General features: G+C 32.9%; 1 protein-coding gene across 5 annotated transcripts; it reads left to right on the top strand.

Annotated features, from left to right (window-relative positions):
• Positions 1-27,271, top strand: LOC128861365 (uncharacterized). 5 transcript variants are annotated; one of them, XM_054099467.1, is made up of 4 exons: positions 10,736-11,798; positions 20,669-20,810; positions 26,436-26,539; positions 26,703-26,784. In XM_054099467.1, the coding sequence occupies exons 1-3, from the start codon at positions 11,510-11,512 to the stop codon at positions 26,464-26,466; spliced, it is 462 nt and encodes a 153-aa protein (XP_053955442.1). In that variant the 5' UTR covers positions 10,736-11,509; the 3' UTR covers positions 26,467-26,539; positions 26,703-26,784. The 5 variants fall into 5 exon arrangements, with proteins under 5 accessions (XP_053955438.1, XP_053955442.1, XP_053955441.1 ...); XM_054099466.1 differs by having other exon boundaries at positions 26,667-26,719; XM_054099465.1 differs by lacking the exon at positions 20,669-20,810 and having other exon boundaries at positions 10,948-11,798.
• Positions 27,272-27,359: the final 88 nt, after the last annotated feature.

The raw sequence follows: 27,359 nt of genomic DNA, 5'->3' as shown, positions 1-27,359 counted from the left end.
CAGCCTGTACCTGATTATTTACTGTTGATTGCATCCTTGAACCTGACCTAAAGTACTATAAAAACCCTGTGCGCTCACTTCTTCAGGACATTCTGAAATAGAACTTCAAGTGAACCGAAAGGCAATTTGAATATTATTTATCGCAAAGAAAAAAAGTCATAGCTAAAGGTAGAGATGGGTAATAAACAACGGAACACCGCTAAAGGCTCAATCGCTTACAACCTCTTTATGTATCTGGGGGAATTGCGACGTCCAGCGAAACAGCCATTGCGTCAGAGTCAGTCGAAAATGGAGTTGACATTGTGTCTTCTTAGAACAAATTTGAGGAACCTATCCAACTTTAATACGACAGAATTGACGGAGCTCAATCAGTTGTTGGTGCTTAAAGAAGATTTGCGCAAGGATATCCAGAATAAGACGGTTGTCAAGAAACAGAAGAAATCGAAAGATCGCTGGCGCTTAGGTAGGCTGATTTTAAGTATTAAAAACAAGAAAAAAACATAATTATGCCTAAATTATTTTGTATTAATAGGAAATATAAATTTAGATATTATATTTACTTTACTCGCATTTTAAGATTGATTGAAAAAATTATTATTGCAATTGCACAAAAATAAGATTTTATTACTAAAGTGAGTGAATAAGATATACTTATAAGTATTATTTATATTCATTTTATTTTATTATAGAAGCATAAAATTTTGTATAGTCACAAATCGCTGTTTGTTTTGTCAAACGGCAATTCTTTTTTTTTGCCTTGATATTTTATTTGTTTTATTTAATTATTTACTTTACTCGCATTTTAAGATTGATTGTAAAAATTATTATTGCAATTGCAACAAAAATAAGATTTTATTACTAAAGGAAACTCTTAAGGGGTATTTATATTTATTTTATTATTGAATCGTAAAATTTTGTAAAGTCACAAATTGCTGCTGTTTGACGAAAGGCAAATTCTTAAATTAAGGTCTTAATGTTTTATTTATCTTATTTATTTACATATACACTTACATATTTACGTACTCAGATTTTAAGATTGATTTTAAAAATATTTTATTAAAACACAATACTATACAACAAAGTACATATTTATATGTTAATATTTTATTAGAAAAGCGTAATTCTTTCGTCAAATTTCTTTCATCAGACTTTAAGATTTATTATTTTTTTCTCGTTTATTACAATATTTGTTATGATGTCCAAAGATTTGTTTGCGCAAATGGCTCAAAATCACCAAGGTTTCGAATTTCAAAATCGGTTTTATGACAAAAAAAATTGCAAGCTATAATGATGACTATTAGTTTATACTGTTGCTTAATTTGTATATTTTTAAACCTTTACAGGACAGCGCACAGAATTCTTTATTTTTTTAGTAATATTGCTTAGTAGTAAATATCTTGTAGAAAACCATCATTTCGGGAACGTTTTCCTAAGTTTCATAAAATCCGCAAAAACCAAACAAAGCGCAGAATTTGGGTTTTGTTTAAAAACATAGGTATATTTTGTATCTATATTGAATAAGCAATAATGAAATCAATACATTCAAAATTTTCTACAAGCAAAATACGTCAAAAAATTAAAGAAGAGCATAAAGCATAAAGTCAGCATAAAATTTAAGAAATTTCCAAATATTTAAAACTCTTATAATCGAATTAACGTAATATGTACAGAACAAAAGTTCTGTAATCTAATAAATATACATATAATATTTAATACCTCCATTTATGCGTATTTTATTGAAATATTGTAATGTTCTCGAAAATGATCAACCGTTCCCGGAATGACAAAAATGTTCTCGAAATGATGATATTGATATAATTAGGCAGAAATAAGGAAATATTTAAATTATAAACAACCGTTTAAAGAACTAAGTTATTTATTTATTTATTTTTTTACAAAACTTATTATTTTTCAAAAACATCGATTTCATTACCAAAATAATAATATTCCTGACTTTTTTCTTTTTTTTGCGTCGGTGTTGGAATAATACTGATTATTTGCTCAAAATCAATATATGATATATCCTTAGATTCCAGCTAAAATTTTCTAAGATTGTTATGCACAGATCTCAAAAAGGGTACTAAGATTTCTTCATCATCGTCATCGACACATGTCTGGCAGGTAGCAACATATCTGAAGCAAATATTTGGCTTCTCAGTAGGAACTTTAACAACCAAGAATTTCCCAGGGGATACGAGATTTGGATGTATATTTTCTTTGCAATAAGACGTATTTGCTTCAACATAAATCTGTTTAATTTTAATCTGCTGACGACGAGATATTGTCTCTAAATCTTCATTGTCCGAGGAAGATGACCAGTATTCAGATTTGTAAATATTTACTCTATTTTTAAATCTCAACTCGTTATCTGTGATCATGGGCTCTTCGTAAACAGGAGATTCAATTGCAGGCATAAAAACTTTCTCAGGTTCAACTGCAATCATATTACAAAGGCTAGAAAGCCTCGATAGTTTTAGCTCTTTATGAAAATGTTCGTATCGATATAATTGTATTAAAACGTCTAGTCCTTTTTGCCAGTACACTTTTGTGATGTCCATTATACCTGGAATAGCATCCAGAGACTTTGGAACGCGGTTTTTCTCCTCAATCACGTTGTCTTCTGGGATTACTTTTACTTCGATAGCAGCATTTTTGAACAAATCGACGAATTCTGAGGCTGTTCTAACATCATTACCCATCAAGACATGTCTGTCAGCTGTTCTTTTTAGGTATCCTCCTACACCATCCATTGGGCCTTTACCATGACCAGCCTCGCCTTGTTTTTCTATAATATTCTCTCTCCTTAGCCCGTTTAATTTCTTTCTGCTCTTCAGTCATCTTATCCAAAAACTTTCTTCTTCTAGCATTCACTTTTTATCTTTAATTACTTGCGCTGCACTATCCTTTATTGTTGTATTGGGACCAACATGTCCATATGATTTTAAGTAAAATCATGTGCTCCTTCAACTTCGTTCTAATCTAGCCACTCTAAGCCGTTGACGCTTGCGCACAGTAACTCATTAGCTCGTCTTGTGACAATCCGTGAGGGTCGCACTTTGCGGAACATACGCGCTTGCTTAGCTGATGCAATGTGAGCTGCTCGCCTGTGCTCTGCAGCTCTTGTGATAGATGCGAAGTAAATACCGCATGTACTGTAGCATATTTTCTCTAAATCATCACGTATACTTGGGCAATAGAGATCAATAGGCGTGCTGATGAAGGCATTCAGCGGTTCAATCGGTACGCGTATTAGAAATGGAGCAAATGATTTTCCGTCATGTTCTTTAAAGTCCGGAATTGTCAAACGTCAACCTGAGTGATAGGGCGTTCGGCTCATAGTGGCGCGAAAACAACCGACGGGCTACACTGTACCGCAAATTCAGATTAAATTGAGCTATTTGGTATAAAACAAATATGGTGGTTTGACAGTAGTAATGTATAACGTCGAAGTATGAATGAAATTATTTTCTTTTGAACGAATTAGTGAATGATCTTAATCATACTACGATTACGCTTGAGATTAAATCTAAAGCATGTACAATTTTTTTGTTTCAATCAGAAAAAAATTGCGTGATATTTGCCGAGACCCCCCCTCTCTCCAACGTAAGATTAGATGAGATTTGACTCGACGAATATTATAATTTCTTTCTATTTTTTGTTTAATATTGTAAAATACTAAAAAATAACTAAACAGAAAAAGAAAGAAATCAAGTGACATTTGTTCAATTATTGTATAATAATTGATAAAATTTTATTTTATTTAGGGTAACTGCGGGTATTGTGGTATAGGCGGGTAATGTGGTATACCAGCTTTATTCGAAAACTAAAGACGTGAAAATAACGGGACCAAGTTAGATATTTCGGCATTCTCAGAATCTTAAGAATGCGTGATTTGATTTGTGTTTTGCAAGGCATACAGTGAGTCAGTTGTAAAAAAATCGCGTGGTCGTGTGGTTGGCATTTTTTTGTGCTCAGTGGAAAATTTCTGGCAAATTAAAATCCTGTGCTTTAAACTGTATTTATTCATCGGGAAGTAATAAGTGAGTTTAATACTAGTGAAGCATATAAGCAATATTTTTGTATATTTGGTCGATATTTAATTATTCAAAATTAATTTGTTCAAGCTCTAATGCGGCTAAAGTGGTATGGTGTACCATATTACCCTCTCGATCAAAAAAATGCCGAAGAAAGGTGAAATACGAAAATGGAAAGCAGAGGATATGAAAAAAGCTATCCAAGCGGTTAGAAAAGGTGAAATGGGTATTCTCTTGGCTTCCAAGACATTTAGTGTCCCCCATACCACTCTGCAGCGCATGTCAAGAAGCGAGAAATCCATCGAGGAGCTGTTGACAACTAAACTTGGCCGGGCTCCGATTTTAACAGCGGAAATTGAAAATGACTTAGTTAAATATTTACTATAAATGGAGTCAAGGTACTGGGGACTAACACGCGCAGACGTGTGGTCATTGTGTTATCGAATTGCCACAAGGAACAACATTCCCAGTAAGTTCTCCGTTATTAAAGAGTACGCTGGCAAGGATTGGCTAAAAGGCTTCTGTTACCGACACCGAAATGTTCTGAGTTTTCGAAAGCCAAGTGGAACAAGCATCAACCGTGCACGTGGTTTTTCTCGAGAAAATGTTGATATATTTTTCAAATTGCTGGAAGAAGAAAACGCAAAACATAATTTTCCACCTACTCGTATCTGGAACGTTGACGAAACCGGAATATCAGTAGTTCCTTCGCAGCAGGCACAAATAATCGCTCGGAAAGGAAAAAACAGATTGGAACAATGACTTCAGCTGAGCGAGGATCGCTTGTTACAGTCATCACTTGCATGAGCGCAGGAGGTGGTTTCGTACCACCATTTTTCATCTTTCCACGAAAAAACCATAACCCTCTTCTAATGAGAGACGCTCCCCCTGGCTCAAACTCAGCGTGCCATTTGTCTGGATGGGTTCAGAGTCCCATCTTCACGAAATGGTTCAAGCATTTTTAAGCGTAACGAAACCATCTCCGTCTGAACCTCTGCTTCTTATATAAGATGGGCATTATAGCCACACTCGCAATATAGAAGTTATTGATCAAGCTCGCGAACACAATGTGACTATACTTTCTTTGCCACCCCATTCAACACACAAACTTGAACCGTTGGATAAGGCTTTTATGGGACCTTTCAAGAAGTACTATAATGACGAAATAAGACGATTTATGCGTGAACAGGGCAGAAAAGTTACACATTTTGATATCGCAAGACTATTTACTAAGGCTTATTTGAGGGTTCAAACTGGACAAATTGCAATAAATGTTTTAAAGCCATAGGGATTTATCCGTTTGACAAACATATTTTCACAGATGCAGATTTTATAGCTGGGAACTCATCATCATCAGGTACAATTCAGTTTTAAATATAAAAAATCTTGCTAGATATATTGTCTTCTCAGAGGATCCAGTTGAAACTATAAATTCAACGACAGAAGAAACCCCAGGCGCATCAACCATGAAATTTGTAAGTTTCGCAATAAAATCTATGGAAATTTTAGGAACGCTATTTAATTTGTTTATAGAAGCAAGCAGAAGCCGAGCACTCGTTACTCCCTGGGAAATATCTCCACCACCAAAGCTACGAGATCCTCCACCTAATCGGAAAGGCCGGAAAACAAAGGCAACTGTTTTAACAACTTCGCCTTATAAGTGTAATTTGTTACAGAGCATTGAAAGCATTAACAGAAAACGTAATGCTCCGGTTAATCCATCCCCAAAACCCTCTAATAAAAAAAATATTTCTACCAAATCGTTTGTTGACTCGCATTCAAGTGACAGTGAAGAGGAGTTTCCAGATGTTCCACCAACAAAACAATCCTCTTGCAACTACTGTGGCAAAATTTATGGGGAGGATATAATAATGAAGTCTTGGACCTCTTGCCGGCAATGCGAACAAATTTGGGCCCACGAAAAGTGTATTCCCAATCGAAGTGCCATTTTTCTTTGCGATTCTTGTAAGTAATACTCTTACAAGTGTTATGAATTTTATTGTTGCGTTTTTTGTCAATTGAAGTTTAAAATATTTTTGTTCAATATGTTTTAATTCAGTTCATAACCCTTTTTTAAATGGTTCGCAATAAAATTTTAGTTATCAATCAAAAGTAACTGACTTATTATTAAAGGCATCATATGCGGGTAATGTGGTATAGTATACCACATTACCAGAATAAGGTATATCACATTACCCGCCAATTTCTTCAAGGGCTTGTTTCCGTCTTTTGCAGTACTTTCTTAAATATTTCTGAAACTCGCGGCTCTAAGGCTTTTGAAGCTAGGTTTATTTGAACTTAATAACGGTAGCATATTATTGATAAATTTTCATTCAAATCAAATAAAATTTAACGATTTTATAGACGAAAATATAATGGGTATCCCACAATACCCGCAGTTACTCTATTGTTGACTACAATTATTTTTTTTTTTCAATTCAAGTTTCAATTTCAATTTAAAAAATTTTTTGTTTTCAATAACAATAATGATGGAATTTTATTTTACCTTATTTGTTGTAATATTTTTATAGTCATAAATGTTTTAAGTTCTTGGTCTTTTTTTTTAATTTCAACAATTTTTTTTTTGTAACAATAATAATGCAATTTTGTTTTATATGTTGTAATTTTCTTTATGAACATTTTTCAATTCAATTTCAATTTAAGAATTTTGTTTCCAATAATAATAATGATGCAATTTTATTTTATATCCTGTATTTTTTTATAGTTTGTAAACGTTTTTTTGTTTTTTTTTTTTTTTCAATTTACAAAAGTTTTTGAACTCAATAACAATAATGATGCAATTTTATTTTATGTGTTGTAATTTTTTATAGTTTTAAATTTTTTTTTTAATAAAAATAATAGTCCTTATCCTTCTGTAAAAAGTTCGTGGCCTACAATACGGTTGCAATCCATAAAAACCTTGAGTAACGCTTTGGTTTTTAACTGAAAATGACGTGGTTTTTTGGTCTCGGTTCATTCAGAGCTCCCCACTCGCCTCATAAACCTACGACTCGTCTCCATTAACGATGGGTTTGATGAATGTTGACTCGGATGCAGCCTTGAAAATCATGTCTTTGGCAATATCAAACTCGGTTCCGGTTTTGCATGGTGCTTTGAGACCAACTTTGCAGCAACTTGGCGCAAGCCCAAATCAATAACTGCAATGTCCTGAGCGGATCCATAAACGATTTTCAATTCCCTTGTCCAACTCTCTGCTGGTTACTTTGCGGTTATTGATCGAATTTCTTTCTTTTACTTTATTGATGTTTTCGATGTCGACGGTCTGGCATCCTCAATAGACAAACGATCTTTTCCCAAGCGTTCATGGCACTTATAAACGACTGTTTCTTCAGACTGTCATTACCGAAACTGTTTCCCAACATTTCTAAGGCCTTCTCGCCATTGCCATATAACCCAAAACAAGTTATATTTTAACAAAAGATCAGAAAATCAAATGCTTAAGACAAAGGTAAAGAATCTTTTTTCCTTTCCGTGTTACACGCTTTTAAAGAAACACCATTTCAAATGAGGCGAGGTCCTTAAGCGAGCCGTCTGGTGTGAAATATGCCGAGGAATAGGTGAAAATTCAAACACAAAATTTGTACTTGCCGCAGGTGTATTTATTTATGTATGTATGAATATATTATTTAGTCTTCAAAGTAAATTCGTATTAAAGTATCATATAATATTAACCTAAGGAGTACTTCGACCAATTCAAATACAGTTTATAATAAATATTTTCCAATCAATAATCTTAAACACTATTTATCGCCAGAATTAAAATCTGTATCCATTTGCTGTTCTGATTCTTCATTCATCAAATTCGTTTCGTTCGGATGTTTCGAATCGCAATCTTAAACGCTATTCGTCGATAACATACAATACTGTATTCAAATCCTGTGCTGATTCAGCCTCTCTCAACTTGTTTTCTTTGGGATGAATCAAAATTAACGTTTCCAAGAGTGAGAGTTTGGAATAGCCTACGGACATAATATCTGGCTTGCGGCGGCGTAACAGCTCCTTGCACTTGAATATCTGATAGTGCACTGTTGGCGTCTTGTTACTTTCGGTCTTATTCACATTGTTGTTGTTGCACTTCGTCGAACCCATTTTTCTCGTTTCGCTGTTGGATAGGTTGTGTATGCTTCAAGTTCGAAATTATTAGGTGACCAATTCCCAATCAAACTCAAAACACTTATAATCGGTAATTGCAAATATTTGTGCGAAATGCCCCTGCTCGAATGATGTGATCCCGTTAACAAGCCTTTTTGTACTGCGGTTTACCGCTCATGGAGTCGCCCTTTTCTACTTTCTCAACAGACACCTTTTCTCCTGTTTTGCTATTGTGAACTTTTACCTGTCTATTGTCATTATTGTCCACCTCCGGGTTTTTCTACGCTGTTTACGCCACTCGCCAATTCGCGAATGTGCGCATCCTCGCTTAAATGCATTTTGCGTCTATTAGGCTGTGGCCTTTTCTGGAGCGTAGGGATAAACAGTAGCAGAAAATCCTATTACTAAACAAAAGTGGACAATAGTTTTTGTGACCTTGATAATTCAAAGAGTTATTGTGGAATATTTTGGTGCTGCTTAACAAGCGCATGCATGTGTATGTGTGCGTGTGTATGTTGATAGGTTATTTCCATTTATACCACTGGAGACCTGTTGGCTATTATGTCACTGCTGTGAGGTACCTGCACTCAGCAGTTGAAATAAATAACGAAACAATACAATTATGACTCAAGGCTTGTAAAATATTTTGCATGAAATGCTAATGGCCAACGGGAAAGGAGAACTATTTTGGGATTTCCGCCAGATTTACTACACAACTGTACCATTGAGGTGCAGCTAAAAGATATTGCATGCAAAATATGTAACTAAATATATTTATGGACAGTAGCTGAACTCTATTGATTTATTAGAGCGTACAATCACTGGTGATAATAACATCATCGGCCCTAACAACCGCGTTGTTAGTTCCGCCCTTTCTAAGCTGATAAAGAAGCAAAGCGAATTGATCTGATTCTGTACGAGGACAAGACAAAGTAACACACCTGTCATCAAACGAACAGTTGGCGCACCCGCGTATCGGCAAGCACGTCACTATTCACAGTTATAATTTTGAAGTGGGATAATACTTCGGTCATTAGGAACCCTCATTAACACCGATAATAATGAAATGCAGCAGAGAATATCTCTTGCCGACAAGTGCTACTCTGTACTAAGTAGACAATTGAGTAGCAAAATCTGCTGGCGACGAACAAACCAACACTCTATAAGTCCCTTGTCATGCCCATCCTATTGTAATGCGAAGAAGCTTGGACGATGACAGCATTCGGTCAGGCGAAATTGGGTTTATTGTTTTTAGTTTCATATATATATGTATTTATATTTAAAATATAATCTAGGAGTTTACTTAAATATCATGAATACTATAAAGTAAGTGAATTCAGACATAAAATCTACTGCTTTTAATTGTCCACAAAATTAAATGCACCTCAAACGCAGAAATTGTATCAACTCAAGGTTTAATTACTCTTTCACTCTCCCTAAAATGCTATAAAATCTGTGCCCTGCATTCAACACCCTGCATGCAACACATAAAAGCAACAGAAACAAGGGGTATTTTCTATTTACCAATAACGTATGTACATATGTAAACAATGTATTCCAGGAGACCTGAAGGTGATCAATCGAGAAATTCTCTTTAAAAATAATTTACGCCAAGGAGTCCCCGGTATGAAGGCAACAACAAATCAGTAACGTCAATAGTCTGCCCATAGTTGAAAGACCGTCATTTAAAGAAAGAAAGAAAAAAAAACAATGGTAATGTCCAACCATCCAAACAACATCGAGGCAACAAAAAGAGCTTGCAAATATACTTAATATATGGCCTTGTACTAAGTTTGTGAAATAGAGGGACAAAATAAATGGTTTAATGTAAAGAGAGAGGTAATGCGTTTTTTTTTGCCTTAATGTCCTGTGGGGTTTTTCCCGCTCAGGCATAATTTTTCATTGTTTAACAATTTTCGTTGTGATATGGGAAAATTAGTTTGGGGAAAAAGAAAACCATTATTTTCTCGGTAAATGACTGAAATGAACGATATCTCGTAAAGTATCGTTCTAACATTTTAAAGTTTATGCTCGTTGTAAAAGTGACAATTCACACTCAAAAAATGTATGCTGTTTTTTGTTTGCTCCATTCAGTTGAGAGTTACAGGGTGTTAACAATGGAAGTAAACAAAGAGAATTCGTTACATTTTACAGGTGCTCTTTCAGATAAACCCGAAAGTGCAAGCCAGGCCACAGAAATTATTAATGGTGTTTATGGAAATAATCGAAGTTGAATGGCATGTTAGTAGTCGTAGCATTGCCCAGGAGCTAAAGATCGAGCATAAAAAAATGTTAAGCCTTTAACGTAAAAATCATGGATTTTTATTTCGCCAAAATAATATTTGTGGTCGAAAGTACTTTCTTTTTTCTCCATAAAAGAATGTTTACAGAACAGCATCAAATATTCCCGGCAGTTTCGTTTGCAATCAATTGGCAGTGGGCTGTGTAGCATGCCAATGTTTATATCACTAAGAACAGTCAAAAGTAAACAAAAACGCTGGTATCACGCCTTTCCATATTTGCGAGCTTCAATTATTCTGCGAATCTCAATATACAATATCCAGTCTGGTTTGATTTCTTGTTTGGTCGTTTGGTCACATGAGCAACGCCCTCGGTGGCAAACAGAACCTCTGCCTAAAGACGACAGTGTTTCGCACACGTATAACAGAAAACACATTAGAATATAAATAATAAAAATAAAACCCAAAAATTTCCTTTATTCCTGTAGTTTAGTTAACGCCCAAACACAGTAAATAATTAAACCAAACTAAATTCTAACGCAATTCTTGTAATTATGTAACAATTCATATTCTGCGTGTCCACAATCGATAGGAAGTTTTGAAAACATGTGCATAATACGAGTAAATTTTCCATACAAGTCCAGTGAAATGGATTGTGAATACCATTGTGACGTTTTTGTGTAAATCGGTTTTTCCGTTTGTTCACCGGAAATAATTAATTTCGTCGACGCAGATGGTATAATGACTCAAGGTAATGTAACAAAACATTAAAATGAAGCAAAACTTTTGTGATTTTATGTGTAAATACTTGTTCTTTGTTACGCCCATTATTTACTCGCATTAGGCTTTCTTTTAAAAACTTGCCTGAGTAGTCATTACTTACTTGAGGCTTACTTTAGCCCCAGGTACGTTGTTCATCACATTCTCTCACCCATCCCTTGCTTGCTTCAGCCTGTACCTGATCATTTACTGTTGATTGCATCCTTTAACCTGACCTAAAGTACTATAAAAACCCTGTGCGCTCACTTCTTCAGGACATTCTGAAATAGAACTTCAAGTGAACCGAAAGGCAATTTGAATATTATTTATCGCAAAGAAAAAAAGTCATAGCTAAAGGCAGAGATGGGGAATAAACAACGGAACACCGCTAAAGGCACAATCGCTTACAACCACTTTATGTATCTGGAGGAATTGCGACGTCCAGCGAAACAGCCATTGCGTCAGAGTCAGTCGAAAATGGAGTTGACGTTGTGTCTTCTTAGAACAAATTTGAGGAACCTATCCAACTTTAATACGACAGAATTGACGGAGCTCAATCAGTTGTTGGTGCTTAAAGAAGATTTGCGCAAGGATATCCAGAATAAGACGGTTGTCAAGAAACAGAAAAAATCGAAAGATCGCTGGTATTTAGGTAGGCTGATTTTAAGTATTAAAAACAAGAAAAAAACATAATTAGGTATGCCTAAGTTATTTTGTATTAATAGGAGTTTTATAAATTTACATATTATACTTACTTTACTCGCATTTTAAGATTGATTGTAAAAATTATTATTGCAATTGCAACAAAAATAAGATTTTATTACTAAAGGAAACTCTTAAGGGGTATTTATATTTATTTTATTATTGAATCGTAAAATTTTGTAAAGTCACAAATTGCTGCTGTTTGACGAAAGGCAAATTCTTAAATTAAGGTCTTAATGTTTTATTTATCTTATTTATTTACATATAGACTTACATTTTAGATTTCAGATTTTAAGATTGATTTTAAAAATATTTTATTAAAACACAATACTATACAAGAAAGTACATATTTATATGTTAATATTTTATTAGAAAAGCGTAAATCTTTCGTCAAATTTCTTTCATCAGACTTTAAGATTTATTATTTTTTTCTCGTTTATTACAATATTTGTTATGATGTCCAAAGATTTGTTTGCGCAAATACTTCGTTCATAAGCGTAAATATTTAGAATCTTTCAAGGTTGAGTTTCTTTTTAAATTTAAATGTACATAAAATTACCCAATGACAACACTAGACAATAAGGGGGCGTCCATAAATTACGTGAGGTGTTTTTTTCAGTTTTCTGACCCTCCCTCCCCCCCTGGTGAGATGTCGTGAGATTTTATTCAACCCCCTTCCCCATCCCCCAATCTCACGTGAGATTTTTCAAAATGTGGGTTTCTTATGTAAACGCGTTGGATTGTTATTGTAAAAAGAAAAAAAAGTTGCTTCGTGCTTTTATTTACGACTAGTTAAGACTAGTAATCAATATTGCTGAGAGTTTAAGTGTAATAAAAATTTAACAATAGAAGACTTAAATTGTAACTACTGCGATTAAAAACAGAATATCTACTCTAATTCAGTCCATGGAGAATCATGCGCGGTTTCAAGAGAGACTATTGGGACCAACATGTCCATATGATTTTCAGTAAAATCATGTGCTCCTTCAACTTCGTTCTAATCTAGCCACTCTAAGCCGTTGACGCTTGCGCACAGTAACTCATTAGCTCGTCTTGTGACAATCCGTGAGGGTCGCACTTTGCGGAACATACGCGCTTGCTTAGCTGATGCAATGTGAGCTGCTCGCCTGTGCTCTGCAGCTCTTGTGATAGATGCGAAGTAAATACCGCATGTACTGTAGCATATTTTCTCTAAATCATCACGTATACTTGGGCAATAGGGATCAATAGGCGTGCTGATGAAGGCATTCAGCGGTTCAATCGGTACGCGTATTAGAAATGGAGCAAATGATTTTCCGTCATGTTCTTTAAAGTCCGGAATTGTCAAACGTCAACCTGAGTGATAGGGCGTTCGGCTCATAGTGGCGCGAAAACAACCGACGGGCTACACTGTACCGCAAATTCAGATTAAATTGAGCTATTTGGTATAAAACAAATATGGTGGTTTGACAGTAGTAATGTATAACGTCGAAGTATGAATGAAGTTATTTTCTTTTGAACGAATTAGTGAATGATCTTAATCATACTACGATTACGCTTGAGATTAAATCTAAAGCATGTACAATTTTTTTGTTTCAATCAGAAAAAAATTGCGTGATATTTGCCGAGACCCCCGTCTCTCCAACGTAAGATTAGATGAGATTTGACTCGACGAATATTATAATTTCTTGCTATTTTTTTTTTTTAATATTGTAAAATACTAAAAAATAACTAAACAGAAAAAGAAAGAAATCAAGTGAAATTTGTTCAATTATAATAATTGATAAAATTTTATTTTATTTATTGTTGACTACAATTATTATTTTTTTTTTCAATTCAAGTTTCAATTTCAATTTAAAAAATTTTTTGTTTTCAATAACAATAATGATGGAATTTTATTTTATCTTATTTGTTGTAATATTTTTATAGTCATAAATGTTTTAAGTTTTTGGTCTTTTTTTTTAATTTCAAAAATTTTTTTTTTGTAACAATAATGATGCAATTTTGTTTTATTTTTTTTTTTTCAATTAAAATTTCAATTTAAAATTTTTTTTGTTTTCAATAACAATAATGATGGAATTTTATTTTATCTTATTTGTTGTAATATTTTTATAGTCATAAATGTTTTTTTAAGTTTTTGGTCTTTTTTTCAATTTCAAAAATTTTGTTTTTGTAACAATAATGATGCAATTTCGTTTTATATGTTGTAATTTTTTTCATGAACATTTTTCAATTCAATTTCAATTTAAGAATTTTGTTTTCAATAATAATAATGATGCAATTTTATTTTATATCATGTAATCTTTTTATAGTTTTTAAACGTTTTTTGTTTTGTTTTTTTTTCAACTTACAAAAGTTTTTGAACCTAATAACAATAATGATGCAATTTTATTTTATTTGTTGTAACTTTTTTAAGTTTTCAATTTTTTTTTTAAGTTATATTAAAAATATTATATTAAAGTTATATTTTTTTGTTTTCAATTTAAAAAAGTTTTTGTTTTCAATAACAATAATGATGCAATTTTATTTTATGTGTTGTAATTTTTTTTAAACATTTTTTTTATAATTTTTTTTTTAATTAAAGGAAAAAGTTTTTTGTTTTCAATAATAATAATGATGAAATTTTGTTTTATTTTATTTGTTGTAATTTTTTTATAGGTTTTTAAGTTTGTTTTTTTCAATTTAAAAAAAGTTTTTGTTTTCAATAACAATAATGATGAAATTTTATTTTATTTGCTGTAATTTTTTTTATAGCTTTTAAAGTTTTTTATGTTTTTGTTTTTCAATTTAAAAAAAGTTTTTGTTTTCAATAACAATATTGATGTAATTTTATTTTATATGTTGTAATTTTCTTTTTTTTTTTTTAATTTAAAAAAAAAATTTTGTTTTCAATAATAATAATGATGAAATTTTATTTTATTTGCTTTAATTTTTTTATAGCTTTTAAAGTTTATGTTTTTTTTTTTTCAATTTAAAAAAGTTTTTGTTTTCAATAACAATATTGATGCAATTTTATTTTATATGTTGTAATTTTTTTTATAACATTTTTTTTTAATTTTTTTTTTTTCAATTAAAAAAAAAGTTTTTGTTTTCAATAATAATAACGATGAAATTTTATTTTATTTGCTCTAATTTTTTTATAGCTTTTAAAGTTTTTTTATGTTTTTTTTTCAATTTAAAAAAGCTTTTGTTTTCAATAACAATATTGATGCAATTTTATTTTATATGTTGTAATTTTTTTTATAACATTTTTTTTTAATTTTTTTTTTTCAATTAAAAAAAAAGTTTTTGTTTTCAATAATAATAACGATGAAATTTTATTTTATTTGCTCTAATTTTTTTATAGCTTTTAAAGTTTTTTTATGTTTTTTTTTCAATTTAAAAAAGCTTTTGTTTTCAATAATAATAATGACGGAACTTTATTTTATTTGTTGTTTGATATTTTATTTGTTTTAATTTTAATTATTTTGAAGTTTTTTTTTAATTTTTTTAAATCTTTTCTTTATTTTTATTTAATTTTTTAATTTTTTTTAATCTTTTTGTTATTTTTATTTAATTTTTTAATTTTTCTATTGAAAGTTTTTTTATTGTTTTTTTGTTGTAATTTCTTATTTTTTGATATTCTTTTCTGTGCAAATAACTAAAAATATACTCGTTCCAACTTCTTGCATAACCGCTAACTCTGCCCACCAAAAAGTAAAACATTTTAATTTTCATGCAACCGTTGGACCAATGTGGAAATCGGTAACGAAAATGAAATGAAATATACCTATATACAACTGTTTAACCAACATACCCATATTGATACAACGGTTGGAGCCTGTATACTTTGCATAACAGCAGAGGAAAGCGAAAAAATCTAAACTTTTTGCCACGGATTTTGAATACCTGTGCAGGTAGCAAATCATAAAAATCGTTCGAAATTCGCCTCGCCACCCAATGTGGATTGGTTGAAGATTTTCATTTCACTTGAAAAATAAGAAAAACAATATTTTTCGTCAATCTGTTGGAAACCGCGCCAGACACACACCGATCTGTTTCAACCTATTATGATTTGTTGCCTATTTGTGGCACGCATTAAATACGCGAATTATGCTTGTTTACGTAGTCATTCAAATGGAAATAAGCTTCGTTTGAGAAGATAATTTTTTCATAAAAACCATCCAGTTTTTCTCCGAGGAAATAAACTCATTTGCAACGTCCTATTTCTTCTATTCCTAAAATAATGAAAGTTGCAAGGCTTAAGTGCCAAATATTTACGTTAAATTCGAAATCTTATTGTTTTTTTTTAAACTTTGTTTGTTTTTTGGGCAATGGTATTTTCAATTTCCGGGACGAAATTGCACTGATATTTTTTATTGTGGTGCCGATCCAATCAACTAATCAGTTTTTATATTAAGGATTCAGTTAGAAGTTCATTTTGATCTCACATAATTTTTAGCCAAATCGGTTGAATAGTTTTGAGTCAGTGATTCCCCGAAATTTCGAAAACATGGTTTTGAGAAGAACGCGTTTATAGTTTCAACAACAGCTGCTGCTGGCGTGTCACACGCTTTCATACACACTACGGCGCGCTCTCTTATTTTAGCTATAACTTTAAAAATAATTAAAATTTCTGTCTGAAATTTTTATAGTATATTATATGTTTAAGATGTTTTTCTTCCGAAAAGTGTACAAAAAAAAGAATTCGATTTTTTGAACCCGTCACACCGGGCTACTACCATAAACACTTTCATCGATCCACTTATTTCGTATTAGATTTTAATATATTACAATATTTTTCGTATTACTCTCGCGCGAAATGGTACTTTTTTTTAACAGTACTAGATTTTGTGCTTAACGACTGCCTACCATCGAAATGATAGTTGCTAAAACAGAAAAATGCTAACCAAGCCACTCAAACTTAAAATGCTCTGTACATACATACATATGTATACACACACATGTACATACCTATTCGTAAATGCACGTGCATTTATATTAGGTAGGTAAAAATTAATCTAACCAATAAATAACCCAACATCTGGCCGCACAAATTACCATAAAAACTAGATGTGCTGAAGAAACTTTCACTGATGTGGGTTTTTATTGTTATATACATTTGTTTATCTTGATATAAAGTATATTTTTCTCATGAATATCATGAAGATAAAAAATATCTGTGTGTATTTTTTGTACGTATGTATCAGATTTAATAGGAAAGGGCGTCAAGCGCATTTAAAAACTATGAACTTAACCGCTTGAATTTGAATACAAACATACATACATATGTAACATACATATGTATATAAATATAGCATATAATGTAAAAATAAACACTTATAAATATAAAAACTACACACGTGTGTGCATATGTATGCATCCACATACACACATACATGTACAGTGAGTAGCTTAAGAGAATACTGGTGAAGGGAAAACCAATCGGAAATTAGATTTGAACGCTTGAAAACTTAGCTTATTTGTATATCTTTTACAGTAATTTCGGTATTATATACACATACTATGCATACATATATACTTTTTAAACAGTTTCTGGGCATATATATGTACATATGCACAGAAATGCAGTGCTTTGAAGCTGCTGGCCCAATGCAGGCAGGCTTTGCTTGCTGTACTTAATTTGCTTAGCTTTGATAGTTTGTATGGCTAAATGGGCGCTTTGAGCTATCATAACAATCAGATAATTCTTAAAAGTACAAAGGAAACAGAGCTGTTAGCCAAATTGAATAATAGCCATGGGTCATAATTCTAACTGGAAGCTGTTAAAAATATTGCGATTTTTTTTTTAATGGTAAAATTGTATAAGATAAAACATGAAAGCACAGACAGACAACAGAAATTAAAATGTTTATTATTGTGGTTGTGCTCGCCAATAATTCAGTGGTTTTGAACCTTTTTTCATTAATTTTTGCTTCTTATATTTGGGGCAGGTAACAGCTGCTCTTCAATATTTGTAAAAACCAAGCATTTTTTGGGGGTTTTCCAGTCTCGCTAGCCTGCATTTTCAAGACCTTCAACCCTTTGTTGTTTTCACATTTTCAGTCGCCTGCCTGCTGGAATTGGTGCACATGAATAATTTCGCAAGTAACACTCCGGCCGATTCCAAGTTCTTTAGCTTAGATTCTTTGCGAGGTTTGCACTTCGATCTCATGGTATTTTGTGCTTTCCAAGTTCTTTACTACTACCCCAATTACAGAGCGCAATTAAATTTTTTTTTGACTTCTGATCTCAGCTACCATCACTTTATTTTCGCCTTCGGTTTCGCTTCCACCCTGTCTGCAACATAAAATTCACAAATTAAGATGAAAGCCGTAGCCATAACGCCATAGCCGCAACATTACAGTATTTGTGGGTTAGTCATGCCCTAACCATAAACAGCTGATATGGAAGTAGAATTAATGATAACAATTGCAGTTTGTTATAAAAAATACGGATGATTTTCCACTAAGTCAAGTAATTTTTCGTTGTTCATTGCTGATACTCAGTTTTTTATCGGAAATATTAAAATACTAGCTTTAACCCGCCGCCTCACTCGCGTAGGAGTAGTTTTGAGGGATTTAGGATATGTATATAAAAGACTTACAAACAATAATTTCATAGAAAATAATTTTTTATTAATAACCATAATATTACAATACCCGGCATCCGTTGCTATGCCTCGTTGAATAAAATCAAAACAACCAATCAGAAAAATATCAAGCAAAATTATTTTTATTAATTTTCTATCTCAAACCGTTTTTGAACTTTGCATTTGGGTCATAGTTGAACAGCTCAAGCGAATTATGAAGTCTAGAGTGTGCTATAAATAGTGGGAAATAGGAAAAACTAAGATTTTTTAGATTCAATTTAAGCAAATATTCGATTATTAGTAACGAATGAGGGTGGTGGCGCGGCCTGGGGGCTGTGGGAAGGGAGTGAATGTATAAAAATTTTTACGTCATTTGGTGTTGTCGTTTCGTTTGATGCGCGGACAACGTACAGACATTCACCTTTATAGTATAGATATATGCAAAGTATTTCACAGCTGTTTACGGTTATTGGGAAAAATCAAAATTCAATAGATAAATACGGCTAAAGGATACGGTTATGTATTGTTCTTTTCACTCTTGAGAGTTATCGAAGCCAAGCAAGCAAAACCAGCCTGAAATAGGCTTCCAACTTTAGACTTTTGACTGGCATGCCTTAGGGAGGCTTCAGCTAGCCACTAATGCATGTTCGCCGATCTGTCGCGCAGCATTCGCCCGCCATCAATTTGCACTTCAATAGTGACAATTTTGAAATTTGATTCTGAAAATGTATTTGAAAAACAGCATTAGAAAATTGTAGTAGGCGCGAAAGTAAGAACTTCATTATTTGGTCCCCTCCCGCATTGGTCTTAGGCAGCATTTCTTTCCCCGCTTTAAACACTCATCAACAGCTGTTCGAAAGACTGGGCATTGCCTTATTGGAAGTGTGTCCCCCTCTGGTTTTCTAAAAGAGGTAGTGAGCAGAAATATACAAAAATTCTCTCTCTTTGACTATTGAAGGGGCAAATGCATCTGTTTTATTTTGTATTATATATTAGAATGAAAATTAGATTTGGCTGTGGAAAATAATTACTAATTTTTAGCGTATGAAATACGTTCAGAGTTAAATGCTTCTGGCATTCTACATAAAGGAACCATTTTTAAATTTTGCATTGCAGTGTAGTAGACAGATAGAAAATCATTTTATAATTATAAAATAAATTATATAAATTTATAAAAAAATTGTAAATTACGAAAAATCGTAAAGCACCAATAACAAAGCTCGTAGGATTTCTTCAAATTGAGCTGGGAAGTGTTTCCCAATGGCATCTTTCTAGAAAATGCTGGGTGGAGTGGAGTACTTCGGTAGCTATTATGAACCTAATTTGTGAAGAAGAGATTCCAGAAGCGCATGCGACTTTTATTTATAATATCTGTAACGATTCCTTCACGAACCTGGAAGGCCCGTGATGCCAAGAAGATAACTAGATTTGTAGTGCTCTGCAAGTAAAGAGTTTTGGCATGTGCTGATACATTTCCACAAATTTTTAGAGACTTTTTCAAGAAGGTTACTATCTCGTTGACTACTTTTTCCCCTTTGACTGAGCCACTTAGGATCCTCGGTGATTTTTCTCATTTTTTTTTTTACTTCTCTAAAATATCCTTTGAATGTGCTGCAGCAAGGAAATGGCTTAGAAGAGCTCTCCAATTAATATTGTTTTTATTTTTCTCTTCGTATCGTATTACACTTCATTAAATCTACAAATCTTCAAGAATATTGGCGGATAAAGACTTAGTTCGAAAGATAATTTTGAAATATTAAAAAAAATTGTATTTAAAAAAAAGAAAACTAATTCGATTATCGTTTGTTAGCTTCTTTTGGATGCTACTCATGTACCCATACCAAATACTTTTATGGATTTATAATACATTTTCGAACCATTGATTTCGACTAAAACATAGAAATCCTTCAAAATAAAATCCTGGTGTGGTGGTGAGAAATCAAAAACGCAGATTTACTACAAATGAACTCTAGTACTTCACACATATGTACATATGTATGTACTACCATTTTCTCGTATCTATAATTATAAAAAAAGTGAAATTTTATCTTACTGGTAACATCACGGTTTTCGGAGTATTTTTGACAGAAATTTTTTAAGACAGATGCAACCTTACATATTTATGTACCTGTATTAACAGTGTAGTGCAAAGTTTGACGGTTAATTTTTTTACAATATATTTCTTTTGCTTAATTTGTTTACTATTTTTTATAAAAACAAAGTTTATATTGCAACAAAGTCATATCATCATTGTTTTCTTGAATCCTCAGCAACGCAAAGGACACCAACAACATCTACGCGCCATCTCGTACGATTACTGGACGCCTTCACCTACTTTCAGTCTAACCCGAGTCGAGCCGTCTCGCGATCCACATTCTTTTCCTTGCCCTGCCAGACGTTCTTCCTGTCGCTGTGAGTGGGCTCCATTCCATTGTCTTCTTTGCTATGTTACCGTTTTCCTTGCGTAAAGCGTGACCAATCCATTTCTATTTCTGTCTTCTTATCTAAACGTCTAGCGGTTCTATATTTACTTTTTCGAAAAATTCCTTGATTGGCATTATTTTTGGCCAGAAAATTCGGAATATAATCCTTAGGCAGCGGTTGACCAATACTTGTAGGCGACTGATTGGAGCGGTGGTGGCTTTCCAGATAGAGCTACTATACAGCAGTACCGGCAGTATATTCGACTTGAAGAGCCTAAGCTTTAAGGGGTTAAGGGTAGTCAGAGGCCCGAAAATATTATGATTTTCAACCGTTTTTGTTTTTTTTGCTAGTAATTTTTCTTTATTTTACAAAAATAAAATATTCGACTTAACTTATGCAAAATTTAAAAAAAATAATAATAATAATTGTAAAAGTTATTGCTGTTCATGTGGAGCCCGTTTCTCCAGAAGCCCCTTGCGGTGATCGTCACAAGTCCTTGGAGATTCATCTTAAATCAATCTGTCAAGAGAAATTATTGTTATAGATAATCTTGTGCCTGATCCAAGTTTTTTCGTTCAAAATTAACAAAATGTCGGCCTCGGGAAGAATTTTTCAGAGCTACGAGAAAAAACCGACATTTAATTGTATAAAAAAAATTAAAATTTTTGAAAAAAAAATTCTTTCATCAGTCACGAGTTTTTTATGTTTCTCAAACGCAGTATAAATTTTATTGAAATCTACCCAGCGGTTTTTAAGTTACAGTGATCTCCAGCTCAAAAAACATAGTTTTGAGAAAAAGGCATTTAAAGTTTAGCTATCGATTTATGTAGAGTTATACGAATTATTTAATTACTTACACTGTGCCATCTATTCCTGGGCCATACAATAGTTCTTAAGCCGTCATAGCAGCTTCCAAAATACCAATTTGCTGTTGCCTACGTAGCATTGAACTTTCTCGAGTGTTATACGTGTAGCATCCAGCTACTTGCTCTAGAACGCTCCGGAGCGCCCGAACGCCTTTTGTTGATTGTTGAATAACTCAAAAAGTATGTATCGGATTCACTTCAAATTTTCACACAATATTTTTAAGATATTTTAATTTAGAAACTGCAAAAAAATCCATTTTTTTTCAATTCTCACTACCCCTAACCCCTTAAACTGGAATTCGGGTTGTTGTTTCGCCATATCACAAAAATTCATATAACTAATTGTCACTAATTTTATACAACATTTTTAAATTCAACAAATTTTCATCAAAATTTCCAATTTTCCTATCATAATTTTTAGAAAAATTTAGATTATACAGTTAATTTTTCTAATTTTTTTACTGAAGGTCTTGCGCATTTTCTCTTTTTAAATGAAAAATACATTTCATACATACAATTCCAAAAAAACAAAAAAAAAAAAACTATTTTATTAAAAATCAGTTCGAGTTTTGAGCCAGTTTTAGCTAGCCATAAAGAAATAAAGATTAAATAATTAGCCGAAACTTTGCAATATATCGCATTGGTATTATTGTGAACTCAGGTGTATTCGTTTGCTTTGGTATTTAGGTTTACTCTGTCGTATTTTTTTCTTTTAAATTCACCTTTGAACTTTTTGTTGGGAAAAATATACGAGATGTGTTCATATTTTCTTGTACACTCCTTATTCTGCTGTCGGTTTCACTTTCAGCACATTGAAGTCGTTTTTGTTCGAAGCCCCAGTTGAAACAGTTTTGAAAGTTATGCTATTAGTAATTAGTATTCACTATTCACTGGCTAAGTGCTGTTATTTTAATTTCGACTCCATTTAAATGGCGCCAACGCGCAAAATGAACACAAGAAGCGTAATTATGGAAATGTCAAAAGTGCTAGAATTGTTGACGCCCGCTGATACAGCTGACATGATCCGCGACTCAACGTTAAAAGGAACAAAAGCCAGCGCCTTCAGCAAAATAATTACGATCAACAAACGGTAGATGTTTGAACAAAATACATACATATAACTGCAGCAAAGGTAATAATAGCAAAACAATGAAATATACATACGTAAACCACATTTAAAAATAAATTATATACATATAAGAAGCATACAAACGTATGTGTGTTTATGTGTATGCCCGCATTTAGAAGCAAAACTTGAGTTCAACGAAAAAGAATGGATTAGCGCTGAAGCCAAACAAAAGCGCTAAAGCTAAGCTGTTGAACGACTTCAATACGTTTTGAGGTAGCTGATACATACGAACCCGTGTTGAGCTTATATAGGTATGTGTTTGTGAGTGTAAATGCTTGTGCGCCCATCAATGCGGATTCAATTGGCTATCGTTAAGCAATTAAAAGCAATTTAAAAATCTCAGCGCAAAATTAACAGTAAAGCAGTACAGGTGAGCGGCACGATGTGGCGTGCCGTGGGGTACCGTGGAGTGAGCGACATACATGCATAGATAATGCCTTTAATTGGTTAGATCTTAAATTCATGTCTTTTGCTATTTTTTGCTTTTCTTGGCTTCTTTTGTATTTTTGTAAGTGCAATTGCGTTGTTCTTTGTTGTTACAGTGCTCGTGCTTCATTTCGTGTCGAACGGATTAAAAGGCCAAATCTTTTGTCTTTGTTTTCCCAAAAAAAGAAAACAAAGAATTGAACAAATAAAAATATATTAAGTTAAGTAATCAAATGCGTGAAAGATAGATAAAATAGTGCAGCATAGTTAAAGAAGGAAAAGGGAAGCGCCGAAGGAAAATTTATCGTAAAGTGATGTGCGATGGAATAGAGCCGCACAATCGTGAATGTATTTTTGATTTTATTGTATTATTGTATTATAAAATCAAATAACTGACTGTACTTTACTAATCACATGCAATTCCAGTGTTTTCCAGTTATTTCGGTAATAAGTCGCAATTTAGTATTTTAAGGGGACAGATACCTGTTAACGGCCATATTTTCCCTGATTTTCAGTAAAATTATTTAAAATGAAGAAGTCAATATATTATTTTCAAAATTGGCATAGAGTTTATTTATACATTAAAATTATATAAACATTGTTTTTTTTCATTGTAATCATTTAAAATGGCGGCTGTACACTCAATTCTTCCAGGAAGGTCGCAGCGGGGCTTCTCAATCGGCGGGCTTTGAAGCATCGGCGTCAGTGATCTGAATACAAAAAACCAAAAAAATTTTTGTTTATTAATGTCATAATTTCTATATGAATTAAAATAAAAAAATGGGGAAAAAAATTCGCGAAATAAAATGCTTAAAAAAAAAGAATATTAATTTTGGGGTGGGTTTTCCTACTATTTTTGCTTCGAAAAAATTATTTTTTCGAAAAGTTTTCGAAAACTTGTAAATTCACTTAGAAATATCACATAGTAATATCATAAAAAAGATATGTGCAAAATTTCAGGGAGATCGGTCAATAACTTTTCGAGTTGTCGTGTACGTCAATTCGAAAAATATAGTTTTGAGGAAAACGCGTCTAAAGTTTGAATACATAACTATACCGCTCACAGCGCTCGAACGAAAAGAAAAGAGTTGTCACGGTTCCCTTCTATAACTTAAGAAATACTTAAATTTACCTTCTAAAATTTTTTTGACATATTTTTAAAGGATTATATTTACATTTTATGAAAAAAAACAAAAAAAAAATTTTTTTTTCGAAATTTTACAGGTATTTGTCCCTTTAAATATAATAATATTAATAGTAAAAGCCATTGCACATATTTCACGGCAAAAATATATTTACTTTTTCCCTTTTTGTGCTGTAAATACATAATCCTGAATATTTCCAAAGATATCTCTAATGTTTGCGAAAATTTTTTGCGCAAATGACTTAAAACTGTTTTATGATCGATGTTTAGCTCCTAGGCGATGCTACGACTACTAACTTCCCGGTCAATTACGATTATTTCTGTAATTGTATCGACATTTGCGATGTTATCGACATTTTCTTGTACACAAAAAATGCCTTAACGGAATCGACGAAACCAAAATTGCACGCAATTAGCTGTAACAGTATCGGCACCATAGACACCACTCACAATTTCGGCAGCCTGGCTTGCACTTTCACCCTTAACAAAAAAAAAAAAAACTGTAAAATATAACGAATTTTCTCTTTGTTGACTTCCATTGTTAACACCCTGTAACTCACAACTGAATGGAGCAAACAAAAAAACAGCAAATGAATTTGTTTTAGTGTGAAATGTCGCCTTGACAACGAGCATACATCTAAAATTGTTTGATGAATACTTTACGCGATATCGATCACTGCAGCCATCTATCGAGAAAATAATGGATTTATTTTTCACCAAACTACAATAATATAAGAAAAAATGTCTGCGTTCGACAGCAATTCGATTAAGTCTTATGAAAGACAAAGACTAGAAACTCGCACAGTCAACACTCACAGGTTTGTTACTACCTGTTGAGGGTCTGCTGTAACTAGAAGAACTTTTTCTAACATTTGATGTTTCATGCCTGGAGATTTGAGCCGGGGCACTTCCGAATGGTAGTCACGCACCAACCCATTTGTCTACGGCGGCCACCGTTTTTTTTTCATCAATAGTTGTTATTTTGTGTGTTTACCCCCTAGCCTTTTTAAGCGCTTACTGCCAAAAACTCTGTCGTTTCTTACTTATATATATATAATTGGCGCGTACACCCTTTTTGGGGGTTTGGCCGAGCTCCTCCTCTTATTTATGGTGTGCGCCTTGATATTGTTCCACAAATGGAGGGATCTAATGTTTTAAGCCGACTCCGAAAGGCAGATATTTTTATGAGGAGCTTTTTCATGGCACAAATATACTCGGAGGTTTGTCATTATCTGGCCGACCGCTATTAGAAAAATGTTTTTCTTAATTTTGGTGTTTCACCGAAATTCGAACCGACGTTCTCTCTGTGAATTCCGAATGGTAGACACGCACCAACCCATTCGGCTACGGCGGCCGCGGTGGTACTTGTAATAAAATCAATAGCCCTTAATTTTATGAGTTTACCCCCTAGCCTTTTTATGTGCTTACTGCCAAAAATTCTGCCGTTTCCTACTTACGCCTGCAATGCCCCACTGACCATCTCAGTTTTTCCTAAGTGCTGTAAAAGGGCCACAATCATTCCCCTAAAAAATTCATTCACGACTATGGACGAATTGCGGTTTTATCTCTTACAATAAATGTTCTAGAACACAGCTGCACACTAAGATTAATCACTTCACTAATAGTACTTCTGTGGTAGATCAATACCAATCGGGTTTTAGGAACAACAGAAGCTGTATGACAGTGCAGTTAAAAGTCTATAACTTTTCCAAAACTTCTTGAGGGCTGCAAAACTTTTGACTCAATTGACCATAAACTTTTTTGCTTAAAACTTTACAATTTGTTTAATTTCCCACAATCAATATTAAGCTTAGCCAAAATATGCCAGTTTTCAAGAAGTGTAAAATATTCTATATCGATATTACCCTACTTATAATTAAAGTTATTTCAGAAGGAAAACTTGCCTACTACCGACGCGTCTTATGACTACAAATTTTACGCCAATTGGGATACTGCATAAACTTTATGTCTTATATAACAACGTTACCCGCCATATTTATGAGTACAACATAACCCGTTATAAACACATTTCTGCTTTTTCTTTATAGATATTTTCCGTTCTGTTCGACGATCTATTGAAATTCTGATGCTTGATATTTCTACACAAAGGAACGATCTCGATTCATCAGACCTTCTCGATCATTTGCTAAATGTAATATCAATTTTACATGCCTTATATCTGAGCGGCAGTTGTTTGTTTTCTCAGTCCACCTATAGACGGTTATTGCGTCAGTTGTTTCAATCTGTCAAACGAATATTAAATGCGTTCACATTTTCAGCTTGCTCTCTCATATCTGTCTTCTCCTTGCCTTCAGATTGCTGTTGCTCTTCTAATGGCGATTATTCTTTGTCTACTTTTCAATACATGTAATTTTATATTCTAAGCCATCATTCATATAACCAAATATAACCATCGCTTGTTGTGTGTGATTAAATAAAATAAAATATATAAATAAATATTCAAATACATGCCTTAGTGTAAGTTATCAAATGCAAATTATAGAGTATCAGTAGAGAAGCCCTCAGTGGCTAAAGTTTAGTTTATAAGTGAAATAATTATTTGTAATTACTACTCTTTGCAATAAATTAATAAAAAAAAAAATTGGATTCATGTTTATATATACATTAGGGTGGGTAAATTCGTTTGGAACTATGTATTTTTTTAGCATCGTTCCAAATTTTTAAGAAAAGTTTCATATAATTAAGCCATTTCATCTTTTTACAATATTTTTCATGCTAATTTGTTTCGTTAATGTTTTTAATTTTTAATCAAAATATGTCTAACAAGAGCACCGAGAGATGAGTAACTCCCAAAACACGCAGGCTAAGAGGCCACTGTATTCAAAGCCCTGGAAAGTAAAAGGATAGATAGTCACAGAGGAAAGGAGAGAAGTGACAGATGGAAAAGATAGGCTAGAAGCGAGACAGGCAGACAGAATAGTCTTACCTAGTCCTGTGGGAATTTTGCCAAC

This window comes from Anastrepha ludens, chromosome 4, assembly GCF_028408465.1.
Source record: "Anastrepha ludens isolate Willacy chromosome 4, idAnaLude1.1, whole genome shotgun sequence".
In the NCBI taxonomy this organism is placed as follows: Eukaryota; Metazoa; Arthropoda; class Insecta; order Diptera; family Tephritidae; genus Anastrepha; species Anastrepha ludens.
This window is presented reverse-complemented; position numbering and strand designations above follow the sequence as displayed.